The sequence below is a fragment of the Stegodyphus dumicola genome, chromosome 6, assembly GCF_044657685.1.
Source record: "Stegodyphus dumicola isolate Sdum_Otavi_A_Nest chromosome 6, ASM4465768v1".
Lineage (NCBI taxonomy): Eukaryota > Metazoa > Arthropoda > Arachnida > Araneae > Eresidae > Stegodyphus > Stegodyphus dumicola.
The window spans coordinates 59,587,729-59,606,901 of NC_140773.1; the positions used below are offsets into that span (position 1 = coordinate 59,587,729).

Below are 19,173 nucleotides of genomic sequence, written 5' to 3' on the forward strand. Positions count from 1 at the left end.
TGAATCTCGATTCCAAACATTGCAGGTTGAAAAGAGTAAACACTGGGATACGTACACAGAAATAATGAATTCCTAACTCCAGTTTTTCATGTGTCTACTCTTCCATAGTATACTGACCTGGTTTGTTTTGGGAAAAAGGTGATCAGATTATTAAATCATGAAAAACATGAGGTGTGGTGTCCTGCGCGTCACCGTATTGTTTCCAAGTTCGCCGTGTTAATTCTTTTTTTCACACTTTGTTTTCTGGATGAACTTCCTAATGGTGGAATTATTTTTAATGAAGCAAAAATTTTCAGTGCTGGAAGCAGTAAAAAGTAGCATCTCCCAGGATGTAGCACAATAACAAACTGCATTGGACGTGACTGTTTTCTGCAATTTCCTTGTTTTTTCAAGGATTATAGTTCAAGTATTTCGATACAGATTTAGCAGGAATTTCGCATACTATCAATAAGTAAGTATTATAACAAAACTTCCTACTGTAAAAACATTTATTTTACAATTATAGAATATTTAACAAATCATTATACAGTTACTTTAATTTTGCTGATCGAAATGTACCTTCTGATATCATCGAAAGTGTCAGAAAGTTTTAAAATTAAGGAAAACTCAACTTTAGATTAATTTAAAATTGAGAATGGTTTCGTGGGATCTGAAGTAGTACTTTGCTTAGTTTGTAGATCAGAAGGCTTGTGTTGCATGTATTGACTGCAGAAAAGTCCTTTCCTCTAGTCATTGAAAAGAACAAAATATAATTAAAACATGTATTAGGATATTCAACGAAATGATTTACTTTTGATATTAAAATTTTATAACCATATACATAAATTATAAACCATATATATATATATATATAACCATATACGTATAACCATAAATTATGTAACCATATACATGGTTAAAAGTTTAGGAGAATTTCATAATACATGAGATTTCCATCGCAATTAAAATAGTTGTTGGGATCTGGTATCTAGAATTTATTAAAATATTTTAACAAATTTTCTGTTTTAAATTTATCTTTCCCTTTCCTAATTTCAATAATTTCCTGATATGCATATCTATTATATTTATTATTTATTTGCTTTGTATCTAAACCAAATAATTTAAAACTGTGCAAAAAATTATCTAACGGAAAATAATTTCATAAGTTTCAATAGGAGAGTATTAGTAATATTTTAATAAGAACCATACAAATATTGCTTCTCCAATTAAATTATACGTGCAATGTACCCATCAGAAAATTCTATAACATTTTTTATAGATAAATATATCTACAAAAAATGATAAATTTTTATATTTTTATATTAAAAATATATTATATTTTTATATTATATATATAAATATTTTTATATTAAAAATATAAAATTTATATTTTTATATTAAAAATTTACTAATCAAATATATATATATATTTTATATTTTTATATTAAAAATTTACTAATCAAAATTTCAAACACTTTTCGTTTAATTTAACTTATATATATATTCAAGCAGATATTTAAAAAAATTAAACAATTAAGATTTAAATCATAATATTCTAAAAAGAATGAATATGAAGCGTTTAACTCAGAAAAGTTTAAACGCTTGTATCATGTAAATGCTATATCACCTATAAATGTATTTACTTTATAAAATTATTACAATTTGAATTATCTCATTGATAAGACTTTCATACAAAGTATATAAACACTATTTTAAACTAGATTTTATTTTTAAATATAAATTACTAAGTCTGTTAGAAAGATATAAGGCGAGGTAACGATTTAATATTTGAAACTGCATCATCACGAGTTCAGTTTTAACTAACAGGAAAACGAACTGAAGTCTGAAAATTTACCATACATTTTACTGTTCACTACAGTACTGCTTCTTACTGCTTCTGCTTCTTTTTGTCACGGATAAATTCTTACGAAACATTCAGACTGTTGTAATTTTTAATGAATTAGCTTAGAACATGACCAAAGGTCTTGTTAAACTTCAAACAAGACTAATATAGCATAATTATTTTCTTGTAGAAATAGATGCAGCTTCTGTTTTATTACACATTTTATATTATATATTGTTTTATTTATAACAATAAATAATATAAAAATTTGCTAAAGAGCGTTATTGTATTCATCTCCTTTGATAAGGCAAAATTTTCAAATCCTTCTCTATACAAATCATTGTTTCAAGAGTGTTTAACAACACTCCTCTTTTGTTCGAATTTAGTTTTGTTTACATGTATAAAAATTTTTGTTTTATGTGCCATTTTACATCATGCAGGTAAAAAATCTTTGATTATCCCCAGCATATTACTTTTCCTACCTAATTATACATGCTAATGAGGGAATTTATCGTTGTAACGTAGTTTGTATTAAGTTTAACTGATGTTTAATTGAAGTCTCAGCTCTACATGCCGTAAGCTCCCTTTAAATGTTACAAGAAAGTTTAAATTTTTTACATACTATAAAACGATATATCGAGTTACAAAAACATATCAGATACTATAAGAGTACTATAACGCTTTAGCTTTCATTTTAAAGACTATGTTAAAAATATGCTGTATCCAATTTTTTTAAATGTCTGCAAAACTCTTAAGGTTCCACTGTATTATATTACGTTGCTACGTTGCCTGCTATTGTGATGCTTTCCCTAAATATTTACCTTAAATTTAATTTCGACGCTACCTTATAAATAGCCATTTCTCTCAAAGTTGCTATTTGGTTAGAGAAAAGATTTTAATTCATGTTTCAGATGACAACTGTAGATGCTAAAGAAACTGAATGATTTAAAATTAATTTACCTACTTAATAGCTTATGCTTTATTTATTTCATATATATGTTGTTAAATCAGTTAAAAGTAAATTGCTAAATCGTAAAAGTAAGTTCATAGACATATAAGAATTCCATTCTATAAATTTTTAAGAATAATATTTTTTAAAAAAATTGCTGTTTCTGTTTTGAAGTTTGTTCTTGCTTCTTTGATTACTGATTTGTTGTTACGACTTCTCTCACTTATCTGAGAGTAATTGTATCGTGGCTAGGAACTCAGGATAGGGCCTGTCGTTTGCATGGGTCTTGGGCACCCATATGTGACAATATGTTTTCCTTGCTCTGTCCCAATTATAAAGAAGAATCCCTCTGGGGACAGATCTTGGAATCTTCCACCCGTCTTATCTTGCCACCAAACCATTCGATAGGACTTACAGCTGACCATGTATTTTTAGTGCCTCCATGCCACAAAGACACTATACACTTAGAAATATCCTAATTTACTCTGAAATTCGTTCCGAGCTAAACGATACGGCAGCTAGCATTGCTGATCACAATACCGATCAGAATTGCTAATTTAATTTACATAACCAAATGGACTTATTCTACAGGTTAAACAGCTTGATAATACAGATAAAATGTAAACAGTATATTCCTGATTTTCCCGTTAATTACAATACAGGTTATTTCTCTTTTCTACTTTTTTTAAACTGCTATCAGATTAATTACTATTTGGGGTTGGTCCCCCAGCACTACTCCGTTCAGTAATCAATAGTCTGCAGTACATCCGTCCGTTCGGAAACGAACTGTAAATATGCATAACAATGCTGTTGTTTAAATAGGCTTTTCAAAATTATATTTTAGTCAATGAAGGATACCTAGAATTTGTTGAATCTTATCTCATTTCATTTGTATTTTATTAAAATATTTAAATATCGCTTTAATATAGTTCAATTGACAACAATGCAATAATTTATAATGTGTGCATGTTTGACAATGTAAGAAGTAGCCATTAAAAATTACGTCAACTTTCACTGCATAATTTTTATCTATTCGCTTAATCATTTTATGTAATCTCAGTCAAGGCCCTTGTTAATGAATTTGAATTTACGACAATGGAAAACTTCGGAATCCTTCGGAAAATATGTTTTAACTCAAATACATTTCGGAAATATTTACCAGTTATTCATTTGTTTTATCGGATTCAGATTTATTTATTAATTCACTGAAAATGAATTCTATGTCACTGTAATTTTTTATATGTTTTTCACAGTAACACGTCCATTCTTAATTCAAAATTGTATATCTCAGTGAAGAAACAATGAAGATTATTATTTTAACTAATAAAGAACGTACACCTCGGGGGTAAGCTTATGGCGTTCGAACAGTTCCGCTATTATTACTCAATAAAACATGTTTTAAATTCGTAATAAGAGAAATATAAACGTGTCAATAATTAATCCACCCATTCAATACTACATTCATAAAAAGTATTTGGTTCTTTTGTTTGCAATTACGATGCATTTCATTCAAAGTTTCGAGGCTTTTACTGGTGTTTAGGATTTTATTATAATAGTCTGCTGAGATAACAGTGTATTGGTAAAATAGGTTTACAGAAAAAAGAAGTGATGAAACACAGGAATACTGGGACAGAAGAGAACTTCTCTTGTGAATGAAATTAATTTTTCTTTCACTGTTAACTTGATGCTAAATGTATGTATATTTGTCAACAAATTCTTTAAGGACTAACTCAGAGAACATTTTGCACTTTTTTCCGTATTTTTCCTAAGTATTTGCTTTTACTTTTTTAAAAAATTTGTATTCTGCATAACAAATTTAAAACTTAAATAAACATAAACTGAAATTATTTGCTTGAAATATTTCATTAGATATAATATTATTATCATGTATTAATAGTAAAACAATGAAGAAGTTCAGTTAATAATTAACATAAAGAAGCAAAAAATTATTATTTTGTTAGGATTAAATTTTACGAAGTTCATGAAATTTCTGAAGTTTTTATTATTTTATTACCTAAGTTAGGCAAGTAATATGCAGTCAGAATATTCTATAAAAATGTTCCTAATTTTTCTGGCTTAGAGAAATGATATCATTATTTCCAAAACTATGCTAGCTCGAAATCATCTATCATTAGACCGCATGATTCTGTAAAATTTCCGGGTTAACTCTTAAGAGTGAAATTTAAATCGCAGCTCTGTTCAGGTATGAAATGAAATTCGATTTAGAAATCGAAAATAATACCTTGTAAGCAGCCAACAAAATATGTCGGAAGCAAAACTAATTCGATAAATCTGAGTATGGTAAAACATGACCGGATTACGCCTGGAGCTTAAGTCAGAATCAAAACGTTCATGGTTCAGTAACTTCCTGATAATTCCTTTTTCGGTTGTTTTTCATTTCTTACTTAAGAGTTTCGTTCAGAAATTATATATATGAATTCATAGATTATATAGGATTGCTTTTTTTCTATAATTAGTAATGATAAAAAGTTGCATATTGTATGGGATAATAAAAATATTTTTCTACACATCCTTAATCATTCGATATTTTTTGTTGTTCCCATTGAGATACCAAGCACGTGTACTGAAGAGTTAATTTATATTCTGTGAATTATGTATTGAATTATTCAGATTATGGCAAAGCAGTCGAGAGCAATAAGCCTAGAAAAAGGGATGCATTCATGGAGGACTTTCTAAGGGAAACTGACTCATATTTCGTTACTCTTGGGAAAACCACGAAAATTCTCAAGCAGGCAGCTCGTTCATCAGGATTTGAATTCAGGTCGATCTACCAGTATTCAGCTATTTTATTACTCAGCTGATGATGGTCTTTTTAAATTTGTTTATGATAAATGAAATGTTGAAGACTGATTATTATTTGCCAACTAGAAATTGCAAGCTTTTTTTGTATTATGATGAATGTCTTAAGATTTTGCATAATTTTGTAATCTTTTTTCCCCGTGTTTCCGAATGAAAGCGTAGAAGAAAGTTAAGTAGACAGAAAGCTATTTCTTAACATCAGATCCGAGCATAAAAAATAAGATATTTTACAATAAATCTTATCAAATTATTTAATTAAATCTTAATCTGCGTTTTAACCATTTAGATATATTTTTTATGTCTATAAAACACGTGCAGTATAGCTAACCTTATTGAAGAACGTACCATGCCAATAATTTAAGAATAAAGTAAATACACACAAAAAAAATTGAGTTACGTAAACTTAATTAGATTTTATTCGTTGTCACTTTCTTATTATTTTCTGTCACTCAATTCGAAAGGAGTACGGTTTGAATAAGTTTTCTATATATTCTCCTGTTAATTAAATTACTCTTCATTCACCATCATCTTAAATTTGTTTTTAATGCACTTGAACCATAGGTTAAAGTGGGATTTTGAATGAAGTATATTCCTAGACTTGGTATAACCTTGAGAAAGTTCAGCATTTTTCAAAGCATTTTCAAAATTAATAAATATGATGAGATGCTTATTTAGTTTTAAATGAGTACGCTGCTATTATTTTGGGGATCGTTACAAAGCGCAATTTTCAAGAAACATTTAAAAGGAACCCTAGAATTAAACTTGTAAATAATTAGTTGCGAGTTTTTTTTTTTTTTTTTTTTTTTAATTTTATGCGAAGAGTGAGTTATACAGAGATAAGAATGATATTCACATAGTTGGGAAACTAGAAATAAAACGTATTACTTCATAAAGATATTATTTGCTGCATTTTCAATGCTCATGAAATGCTCCGACAATTTGTAAGTTTAATGTATGTCATTGTGACGAAACTGTATAAAAAATATTGGAACTGTTTCCTTTTCTTTCCCCTTTTTTTTTCATTATGCAGCAACAAACGATTGTTTAAATAATTAAAAGTCAAGAATAAAGAACAAAGTTAACAGGTGGATGTATCTCTGAGGTCCATCATAGTTTTCATTAAGGTTTCTTGTTTTGATTTAAAGTTTCGAAGGGATGAGCTCAACATAAGGCGCCGTTACAGAACCGGTTCTCCAACGAACGAATTTTTATCACGCAATCATGAGGTTCCGTCTCAAATTCTTCTCAACTACTTTTTTATTTTCTTCTCTTTTAAGTAGTTAATCACCTGAAACGGGATTGTGATGTTGAGATGTTGTCGGCTAGCATCATGGTTGAGTGATTTCTGCTGTCTCGTTTGATTATTCCTGCTCCCAACTTGTATATCTATCATGTGTATTATTGAAGCATATGTATTCTGAACACACAAATATTTCAATTACAAGGCAAACAACGAATTTATAATACTTAAAGAGAAGAAAAAGGAATAAAGGGCCGTTGCATATTTTTAGACCGTAAAATAGCTACCAATTCTAACCTTAGCAGTAGCCAATGCAGAATAGGCAAGCGCCCGTCATTGGATTTAAAAAAAGTATTTTTAGACCAAAGCTAGAAACAAACAAACAAAAAAAAAAAAAAAAAAAAACTGAATCTTTCGTGCCTGTTACGCATTTTTATAGTACGGAAGAGTGGGCTGATTTAGACTTGCATAAATGATGAAGATAAATAATTTAGAATTGCATAAACTTTGGTTTCCTCATACACTTTTTCTCATAAATTTGATTTGAAATGAAGGATGCTTGTTTGCAAGAGTCTGTTAGTTGCAATAACAGTATTTCGAGAGTTGTTCTTTAAAAAAAAGGCGCACAGTTTTCATTGGTATAATAAATAATATCAATTCTATGCTACAAGCTAAAGTGTGATTTTGTAGCAATAAACCTGCTGTTTTCGAATAACAATCATTAACTCTACTATTTACAGATTACATACGCTTTGGATCTTTAAGAGGATTGCATGCAATGTGGGTTCCCTGCCTTTTCAGAAAATTTATAGAAAAGCTAACGAAAGCTTGAACTAGTTAGTTCAGAAGTATAAAAGTATGTGCAGCATGTGCACATAAAAGTATCTGCACATTTTTTTCTTTAAACATTGCAGGAATCTTTAGTAGTAACTTATAATGCTATGTGAAAAATACTCATTTCATATAGCATTATAAAGTATTTCTTCCTCCTTCTAGCATGCCTTTGTGGTGTAACGGTTAGCACACTCGGTGCGTATTCGAGAGATCCAGGTTCGAGTCCCATTGCTCATTTATAATTTATCATTTAGTTAAGGCATTGCTCATTTATCCTGTTTCCTATTTAAAAAAAACCCTAATAATTCTACAGTGGCGCCCGAACTAAAAGGTTGTGGATGATGATTGTTCACCAGTTTGGCGATTGGGTCCACTAATCCCCAGTCGCCCTTTAAAAGGGGGAGTATATAAGATATTTTCTCCCTCCTTTTCGCATGCATTCGTGATGTAACGGTATCACACTGGGCGCGTATTCGAGAGGTTCAGGGTCGAGTCCTGGCGAGAGCATTGCACATTTTTCTCGTCTCTTGTTCCAAAATTATCTAATGACTCTACAACATCACATAATTCCTAATTATTGCTTAAGAATTCAGGTACCTAATATCAAAATGTACCGAAACTATAACACATTTTTCAGCTCAATATCTTTAACTAACTGCTTAATGTTCTTAGAATTTTTATACTTTCGATGTCCTTGATGTTGTATTTTCTTTTTCTACTTTATGTTCCAAGTATTAAGATATCTTAAATGTAACATGTACTGCCTGCAGTATTATATCGATACACAAATCACTAGCATAGCTGATTTTTTTTAATTAGAAAAAAATGTGCAATTAAAATTACCTATTTAAAAATAATTGAATTATAGTTTCTTAGAAAGATATAAAATTTTTCAGACGCCCAAACTGAATATTTTTTATATAAAATAAAAAGTCGTTCCTAAGCTTTGATGCCAGAAGTAGTTTGTCATTCTATACTGGCATACAACTGGTGACGTTTCCTTGAAATTCTGACCAGTTATTTCAGTAAAATCATGCCTCATGCAGGAAAATTATAGTTTTGAGAGAACTTAATGACATAATTACCTTCAAACCCTATAAATACATATTATTTTCTTAATAAAGGAATCTAAAATTATATTTTTGATTTGCAGTTGTAAATATGCATAATTATGTATCGAAACCGTGTTGCATAAATAATCATCATAATTTGAACTGAGATAATGAATAGTCGAAATTTTCTTATTATTACAGATTTAAGTTTAGTTCTGCAAGGTCATATGACGGAAGTACATAATTCTTTACCAATAACGATATTATTTTCGATATAATTCTAATGTAATGGTGAAAACATTTTTGGTTTTACACAACTACCTTTCAAACCAACTTTTCTCTCAGATCTCTTTAATTTCTCATATGAACATTGAGAACAGGTGAAAAACTGCGTAGACAGAGATTTAGTTTACTTAGTTTTGAGAATGCATATGCTAGACCTTCCAGCTGCTCAACAGGTTGTTTCTTTTAACTCCCCCTCTAGATAACAGATCATTATACTTATAAAATTACCCTAAAAGATTAGGCGGATCAGCTTCTTCAAACGGACGCGTGAAACTAATCCATGGTCGCTTAAAACTTTAAAATTATTTATACTTTAAAAAGCACATTTATTGATAGTTGTTTGATTAATTAATTGATGTAATTAAAAAGTAATTATAAAATAATAAATTAATTTTAATAATAAAACTTTCGATCTCAGTAAAAACAAACTATTCTAATTATTTCGTTAGAAGCAATTATACAAGTTAAAACTTACGGCTTTGAATGCACATTAGATATCAACTATATAAACTATTTTATTTAAAGATGGCACTAATTCTTAACGCGATATATGTGATTTTCCAGTGACACAAAAAAGAATATTTAAATCTTTTACTTAAATTTTTAAAAGGTTGTTTATTAATAAATATGTGTATCTATTAAAAGGAAGTCATAAAATATTTAAACAGGAAATACGAGTAATACTAATAAGAGTAAATGAAATTTTAAAATAACTTAATTTTGCCTCATAATTTACATAATTTCCTCATACTGGACGAGGCCATGAGGATTTATAAAACGATAGAAGATCGTGATGATAAGATGATGGTGTGGGAACAGAAGAACCAGAATTTGATTAACTTAGGCGGCCTTCTCATAAAAGTAAATAAGTAAATACAGACTCGCAGAATGGAACATAAACATAAACATGAAAGTTATGCTGCGCGTAGCTCTCTCTCTCTATATATATATACTATATATATAAATATAATACACTCAAAGCTAGTGTAGAAAATGTTGGGCCAGTATGTAACATCTAAATATCATTATCTTTGCCAGTATCATGTTTAGAAGGTATTAATTCTTGAATTATTAAATTAATTAATTATTTAAAGATATCCTTATAAGGAAGCTTGGGAGCCCGTTAGTAAGTACAGAAATGCACCATGTCACTCACTCTGAATCCATTGTGGTCTAAATGTATATTAAAAATGACCCGGCCTGTTGATTTAATCATTAGCGTATTGATATTTTGATTTTCAGATACTTACTGAATTTTGAAATTAAACTTGCACTGATCAAAAAGTGTACTGAGTAATTTCACGTTGCAAATATTACAGCTTGTCTCTTCTTTTATAACTAGCTAACTATACGAGAAGGGAAATTTTTGTGTTTTCATATCTGAAAATGATGACTTTGCAGTTAAAATTATTCATTTGAATTTTGTACGCAATCAATTTTTTTAGCGGATGAAACTTGAAAAAATTTGTGTAGTTCTCCCCCGCCTTTTTTTAATGCCATCTTTTTTTTACGAAGTTTTATTTAAAAGATTCTAATTCAGAAAAAATTGGTAAAGTTTTTGGCTGGGGTTACTGCCATTTTTAAGAGGTTTTATTTGAAAGATGCTGGTTCAAACTATGGCGACAGGCGACAAGATCTACCTGATTATTATGTACTAAATACTTTGATTCTTTTAATTGAACACAAGCCTTTCAGTCGTGGTCATTCTCATATGTACTGGGCCTCAATCTGAAGGTTTGGATTAATGAATGTTGCTCTTTCTGAAAATAAAAATTTATAATTAAATGTTAAAAAGGTAATAAATATACAACGAAAATTTCAGAGTTCTACATTTAATTTTAGTTTAATAAGTAATTTATTTTTTCTTTTGAGAGTTCTTAAACGAGAATACCCTTTAAAAATATTTAATACTAATTATTCAAATAATAAAATTATACTGTATACATACAGAAATTTTAGTTACTAATCTATTTCATTGAAATGTAGTTTTTAATAATTATGTAAAATTACAAACGTAATGATTTTAAATATAAAAAACATTGTCAATTTATACTTAGCAATAAAAACAGAGTTGGTAGCCCAAAATTTTAATTTTATGAATTTTCCTTTATATTTTTGTTATATAACTTGTTTTGTAATACTTGTAAAACGTCCATTTCCGCCATGATAACTATGTATGCTGAACAGTTCTTTGCTTTAAAGAAAAAATGCAAAAAAGCAGGAAGTTTGTTAAAATATTACTCTTCAAACAAAGTTTTTGTTAAGATTTCCACCTTTTGTTTCAGGCACCGGCAAAAACCATGCGCAACGACCCGTACTTGGAGAGCGAATATTGGCAGGAAACAGGATTTACGCAGCGTAAAGAAGGATGAGGGGGGGGAGCTAGTATATTATTGTTAGTATATCAAAGCACTTCTTAATAAGTGAACTATAAAAATAGCTAAATTTATGCATCTTTAGGCAGTGCTTAAAATATTAAAATATCATTTGCAGTAATCAAAATAACCTTATAAGTTATTTGCATATTATGTAATTTAGTAATTTTTAAAAAATGCAAAATTTCTTTTTCTGCTGTTATCATTTTTTTCCTGTATAACAATGTGTATTGCTCTTTTTTAAGTCTATGTCTCGCTTTACATCAACATTTTAAATGAAGTTATTGTAATTAGACTCGGAATGATTGTCTATGTGTAAATAAATACAAGTTTGACATAGTTCTTCTTTAGTATCTGTCAGATGTTTATGCTCGTTTTATAATTAGATATTTTCATCTCTAAGATATAGTTTCTAGAGAAATTTGGTCTTTTGTGGAGTGGCCGTTTTAGGCAAAATGGCTATCTTTGGTTGCAATTATGGGTAGTGAAATTACCATATTTAAGTCTCCTGAAAGAATTTCTCTTGCAAACTGTTAATAAATACCGAAATAAAATTGCACTATATCGGTTTATTAATGACTTCATATTAATGAAATTATAAATTAATCGCAAAGAAATATATAACAAAAAATAATCTTAAGAAATTATATATTTAAATTTGTCAAATCATGTTAGTGAATAATATTTAAAGTACAAAAAACTGATATTATAAGTAAAAGGAGAAAAAGGTAGTCTTTATATCAAAGTTTTGTTTAGTAACTTCGAAAATATTAATTGCTCAAACAATGAAATCTCTTTAGTTGATTGTTTCTTTTCTTTAAAAAAATTTTTTTTGATGTGTCTTTTACTAAAATGATACTTTTCTTCCGACTTTCATGACCAGTAGTCCTTCCATTAAGTTCTAATTTTGTTTCTAAATTTAATGCTTTTTGTTTTGAAAGCATTTTAATGCAAGGTTAATCTTTTAAGATTATAAAATTTACTGTAGGAACACATTACGTCAAGAATTAGTAAGGCACAAGAAATTTTCAAATGGTTTTTGAAAGAATAATTAAAAAATTCTAGTAACAAATTCTGATTAACGAAATTATAATTAAACGAAATAGTTTTCTTATAAGCCATAACTTAGGGGTAAACAAATCGAAAAATCTTAAAGCCAAATAAATATCAAATTATTCACTTTTCATGTACAAACTAGGAAGTGGCTGTCGAAAAAGTATGGAGACACAGCAACATATTTTTTCAGATAACTTTAAAAAATTAATATTGTGTTAAACTTCCTTTCTTCTTAATCAATTCACTGAGTTTTCTAGGGTTAGATTTTTCAAAATTTTGTCTGAGATTAGCTTTTATTTTTTTTCAGATAACTTTAAAAAATTAATATTGTGTTAAACTTCCTTTCTTCTTAATCAATTCACTGAGTTTTCTAGGGTTAGATTTTTCAAAATTTTGTCTGAGATTAGCTTTTATTTTTTTTCAGATAACTTTAAAAAATTAATATTGTGTTAAACTTCCTTTCTTCTTAATCAATTCACTGAGTTTTCTAGGGTTAGATTTTTCAAAATTTTGTCTGAGATTAGCTTTTATTTTTTTTCAGATAACTTTAAAAAATTAATATTGTGTTAAACTTCCTTTCTTCTTAATCAATTCACTGAGTTTTCTAGGGTTAGATTTTTCAAAATTTTGTCTGAGATTAGCTTTTATTTTTTTTCAGATAACTTTAAAAAATTAATATTGTGTTAAACTTCCTTTCTTCTTAATCAATTCACTGAGTTTTCTAGGGTTAGATTTTTCAAAATTTTGTCTGAGATTAGCTTTTATTTTTTTTCAGATAACTTTAAAAAATTAATATTGTGTTAAACTTCCTTTCTTCTTAATCAATTCACTGAGTTTTCTAGGGTTAGATTTTTCAAAATTTTGTCTGAGATTAGCTTTTATTTTTTTTCAGATAACTTTAAAAAATTAATATTGTGTTAAACTTCCTTTCTTCTTAATCAATTCACTGAGTTTTCTAGGGTTAGATTTTTCAAAATTTTGTCTGAGATTAGCTTTTATTTTTTTTCAGATAACTTTAAAAAATTAATATTGTGTTAAACTTCCTTTCTTCTTAATCAATTCACTGAGTTTTCTAGGGTTAGATTTTTCAAAATTTTGTCTGAGATTAGCTTTTATTTTTTTTCAGATAACTTTAAAAAATTAATATTGTGTTAAACTTCCTTTCTTCTTAATCAATTCACTGAGTTTTCTAGGGTTAGATTTTTCAAAATTTTGTCTGAGATTAGCTTTTATTTTTTTTCAGATAACTTTAAAAAATTAATATTGTGTTAAACTTCCTTTCTTCTTAATCAATTCACTGAGTTTTCTAGGGTTAGATTTTTCAAAATTTTGTCTGAGATTAGCTTTTATTTTTTTTCAGATAACTTTAAAAAATTAATATTGTGTTAAACTTCCTTTCTTCTTAATCAATTCACTGAGTTTTCTAGGGTTAGATTTTTCAAAATTTTGTCTGAGATTAGCTTTTATTTTTTTTCAGATAACTTTAAAAAATTAATATTGTGTTAAACTTCCTTTCTTCTTAATCAATTCACTGAGTTTTCTAGGGTTAGATTTTTCAAAATTTTGTCTGAGATTAGCTTTTATTTTTTTTCAGATAACTTTAAAAAATTAATATTGTGTTAAACTTCCTTTCTTCTTAATCAATTCACTGAGTTTTCTAGGGTTAGATTTTTCAAAATTTTGTCTGAGATTAGCTTTTATTTTTTTTTCCTGCTCTGCTGTGAGTTTCTCTCAATGTTCATTTCTGTTGGAAATTTTGAAATTATTAATTGTGTTTTACACATGATCTCAAATATGCTGAATAAGATTAAGATCTGGACTTGGCGCATTCGTTTTGAATGTATGTAGACAGTTATATAATGTCCACTGTTTGAAAATCATTATGCTTGGGATCAATGTTCTAATAAGTAGCAATGGAGTAATTGTTCTGAAGATAGTAATGCGACAATATGTCTCCTTTTATGCGCTCTGTTTAAAATTTTAGTCTAAAATAATAAAAACATAAATTTATCTATTTTGCATTTTGTATAGTAAATATTTACTTATATACCATTATAAAAGTTATTTCATGCTTTTAGTAGTTATGCATAAAAACGCATAAAATAAAACAAAAAGTACAGAAAAATAAACACTAGTGAAAAATACTATATGAATAAAAACTTAATTATGATGATATTATTTATTATATAATGAATTCGTCATTTTTATATTGTGATGAACTTATATCACATTGTTTAAAAAATTTGTAAAAAGCATTGGAAAAATAACCTTGAGTCATTAATTAAATTATAATACTCTTGAATTCAATCACGTCATTATCAATCCTTTCAGCTTAATGAAACTGTAATTATTGAACGCAACTATTAATTTCAGAAATTTAACAGATGAAATATTGTAATGGACTATACAATATTTTTTATTTTTTCTTAAATTTCATGTAAATTGAATTTAAATAATTATAGCCATACCTTCCGTTTCTAGGTTAATTTTACTACAGAGATGATATTGGAACTAGAGAGTTACGATGCGCCTCCTGGTGCTGAAAAGCAGTACGTTGTGAAAATAGAAGATCTGGAACACTATGTAAAGAACATGACAAAAACAGGCGGATTTAAAGAGCAATATGAGGTTCTTATATTTACTTATACTTTGACTCGTACTTTGTAGGAGAAGGAACTTTTATGTCGTTTTATATTTAATTAATTCTAATGAATTTAATCGTTCTTATATAAAATTTTTGTAGAAAAATGTGTATTATCTCAAACAGGTATTATACAATTATTTTATTATTTGACCTCTGGAGCTTAAATGTAAGATATTCAACAGCTGATGCATTCTTTAATTATTGTTAAAATTAACTAAAAGGTGTGATAAAATAAGAAATATTTTTGTATATTTAAAATGAAATTAAACAGATATTTTTAATATCTTAGGCATTATTATTATAAAATTTTTCTTCATTTTAATAGCTGGCATAAATACAGAGCAGCGATTATTTCATTAAAATTCCGTATTCTTTCTTTTGTTGTTTTGTAATATTTATTAGGTACATTTTGCAATTATAATTCTAGAAATATTTAAGATATTTATAGAATTTCACTTGTTTGGGTAGCGTAAACTAGTATCAAACCCCTAACAGACTTATCGCTGTGCCTTAATTAACAACAGAGTATTAAAATTATTAAACCTTTTTATTTAAACAGAATTTTAACAGAATCGCACTGTTTGTGCTTGACAATATCAACCACAACTTGTGACGATATGACTTAAAGAAACAATGAAATGTAAATTTAAAACTAAGCCTGGTAGTCAAAGACTACACGACTGGTTTTAACTCTAAGTTGGTTCAGAACTTCTAACAATTAAACACTGGTAAAAATAATGCAAAGCCAAATATGTACAATCTTATCAGAGTTGGCATAAAACTAGTAATGTGGTGGCCTGGAGAAGTAGTAACACGCTGTGCCTTACAATTAGAAACCCTTAACTATAAGATTCCCCGAAAACAAAATTTCTTTTTTGAAAACAATTATGTTAGTCGATATTTTTCCTGGCAATTTACATAGAAATGCTAGGCGCTTCATGTATTAACTTCAGAAATATTTTTGTAAACTGCTATTTTATTATTAATTAGATACAAATGGGTGTATTTAGTTTATCTACGGCCTTTAAACATGATGTGCAAATTTAAAATAAAATAAAATCTTGGTGCTTTTTATTGCATGAGAGGCACACTTCCTGCATCCTATAATTTAAAAGTATTAATATATTTTCCCTAAATATTACTATAAGTACAGGGAGAACGAATAAAGGAATAAAAATTTTAGATTTCACCGTTTTTAAAAAACTGATTTTTTAAATTTTAAAATGCTCAACAAGAATATTAGCATCATTTTATATATTTTTTGTAATTGGACATTTATATCTACGATTGATATCTGAGGAAATAAAGGTCAGACAGGGAGGAACAGCATACATCTTGTATGCTGTTATCTTTTATTAATCAGAGTAATGTTGCATATGTTCATAAAAATTATTACTTGTACTTATTATACACTATAAACATTTAAAATTATGTAAATTAAATAAATTATTAAAATAAAATTAAAACGAAGGTGAATTTTAAGGCCATTGTTCATCTATGACTTACGAGTTGAAAGTCATAAGTATAGGGCGGAGCAATAAGGTCAAGTTATTTTTAAGAACACCGATGAGCGTCAAAGCTGCATGTCTGTGATCTACGGTTTGACAGTTACTCGCGATCACTCCGTAGGTCACTGGTGTGAGGGAACGGAGTAAATTTACATATTTGTTTTTAATAAAATTAAGTCGAAATACACTACTGCCTATTGAGGTCACTGGACATGGATGACCTATCGTTTGACAGTCATCGTTGCAAAGGAAGTGCAATGTTTCATGCAGCCTCAGAACTCCTCCTAATGAGCAGATGATGAATGCGTGATAACGTAAAGCTAGGTAACGCACCAAAAATTTTGGAAATGTTTATCAATGATGTCACTAACGGCATTTCTCACATAAAAAACGCCTCTTCACGGGGTGTACAAACTATTATTATACACAAAAGGGCTTATGATATTAAAAGCATCTTTTATTAATTATAATAATGCTTCAAATGTTCATAATAATGATCAGTAACATTATTACTATAAAATCACAGGAATTAGATTTATTATCTAGTATCTAATTAAGGCATTTGCAGATCATAACTTCTAAAAAGAATTGAAATTGTTGGAATTGAATTGTCGTATGCCAAATGTTTCTAACTCGGCATTTTTTTTTTTTTTTTTTTGAATTGGCATACACTATACAACTACTCTTTAGATGTAAAATGTATTAGCTAAATACAAAAACCTTAAATTTGGCGCGCAACTGTTTTTGATTGAAAACCAAAATATTTTGATGCTATAGTTCTCTCTATTGGTATTAAATAATGCGTAAATTTTAATCAACTCAAACTTCCGTTTCAAAGTAATAGAAACAATGATACAATTACGAATAAATTACGTTTATTAGCCATAATCTTACAGTCTGTTACATATATAGGCTTATTTACATTTCAGCGGTTGAGACCTGGAATTGTGAATACTTATTACTTAAACCGTTAATATCTAAATGTCACTGTTAACTTTTGTTTTAGTCTAACGTCAGTTGTTCAGCATCCAAATAATCCGCGCTCATTATCCGTATCTTTAGTTGTTTTTTGTCCTAATAAAATAAAGTTTATTTTTAATTTATTTGCTTGTTACTGTCTTTTTTGTTAATTTCAATGAGATAAGAATTTAATACAATATAACTCATATTTTTTAGTCTGTTTAAATTATGTGAAAAACGTATAAGGTATTTCTCCAGCCTTCCTAGCGTGCCTTCGTGGTGTAGTGGTTCTGCACGCTGGGCCGGCATTTCAGAGGTCCGTGGTTCAATTCCCGGCGAAGGCTTGCTAATTTTTCATCTTGCCTGCTTTCAAAATACTTAATGTCTCTACAAACGTAATACAATATATTACACAGTTTTCTAAAGCTATTAAATTATTTGAGGTAAGCATATACGAGATGTAGATTGGGTTAAGATATTTAGCAAATATATAATCTATAGACATTAAGGGAAGATGCAGGTACACACCCATCTACTATTCTTATTCTTATTCCAGGAGTCATTACTTACCCATAACGAGCAAAATACCTACCCTAAGAAATAAGTGAAAGAAATGCAATGACATTCTTTCCTTTTCATCTGAACGTAAAGAAAATTTGTATTGCAATACATGTACTATGATTGTAGACCTTTGCGTTCTGTTAGAGTGTGCATGTAATATGTTTTTGCTGTTCTTGTCGGCAAATGTCAACAATAACAAAAAGAATATTTTTGTAAATAAAAATTAGTCTCATTAATTTATTTTAGTTGAAGTAAGTTGGGTATTTAGGTAAATAAAAAAACAGTTTCGTTGAAGTTTGTTCTGTGTTGTGGTTCAAGGAATCAAAAGTATTTAACTTTTTTAAGAGCAAGATCTATGTTGAAATGATTTCATTTAAATAACAATAAACGGAGAAAAAGGAAATTTATCCGGCATCCAGTAGTTTGTCATACCTGATACCTCTTCCACCGATATTTCTGCTGTAGTAAGCATTTCGCTCGGTAATATTCGGAAGTTCTGCAAACTGAAAAGTGAACCAATTGTGGAAGAGTTAAGTGATAGAATCATAATTCAAAGTGCGATGAATCCGTAGATACCAAAAGAAACGTGGAGTAATGAAGTAAAATAAGATTCAGTCAAGATCTCTTGACGTTAGTCTGATGAAGTGTTAAATGCAATTGTAAATTACAGTGAAAAATAAATAAAATACATAATATTGGAGAAATGATGGATATTTATATTCTACGGAATAATTTTTTAAGCACGCAGTAGAATTTATGAAGCAAGTAGCTATTCAACCTTGGTTTGAAAAGATGTCATGCACTTTCAGTGACGTCATACACCTCCAAAACAAACAATTTGAATAAACATAATTAAATTATGAATAAATTTATTTATTAGTAAGTTTTACTTTTAAATGTGTTTTAAGAGTTACTACACGTAGCTTTTCTCATTTCTAAATGCATTCAGTTACTAGAATACCTCCAAGATTGTGCAATTTTAGTCTGAATCGTCTAACTTTTATTGCACTGAATTATTAATAGTAAAGTTGTTATGAAATAGATCGAGTTAGAAGGTACAAAAGAGT

The 19,173-nt window shown here is 28.4% G+C and overlaps 1 protein-coding gene and 1 non-coding gene across 2 annotated transcripts in view; both read left to right on the forward strand.

The window, feature by feature from the left end:
- LOC118182736 (receptor-type tyrosine-protein phosphatase mu-like) overlaps positions 1-19,173 on the forward strand; it is a 108,817-nt gene continuing 89,644 nt past the window's right edge. The window contains exons 1-2 of the mRNA XM_035352123.2: positions 1-451; positions 14,915-15,061. Coding sequence (XP_035208014.1) covers positions 14,933-15,061 — 129 coding nt within the window. The 5' untranslated portion in view covers positions 1-451; positions 14,915-14,932. The remainder of the gene's footprint in view (positions 452-14,914; positions 15,062-19,173) is intronic.
- TRNAA-GGC (transfer RNA alanine (anticodon GGC)) lies at positions 17,816-17,889 on the forward strand. Its single transcript has one exon. It is a non-coding gene; the product is annotated as a tRNA-Ala (tRNA).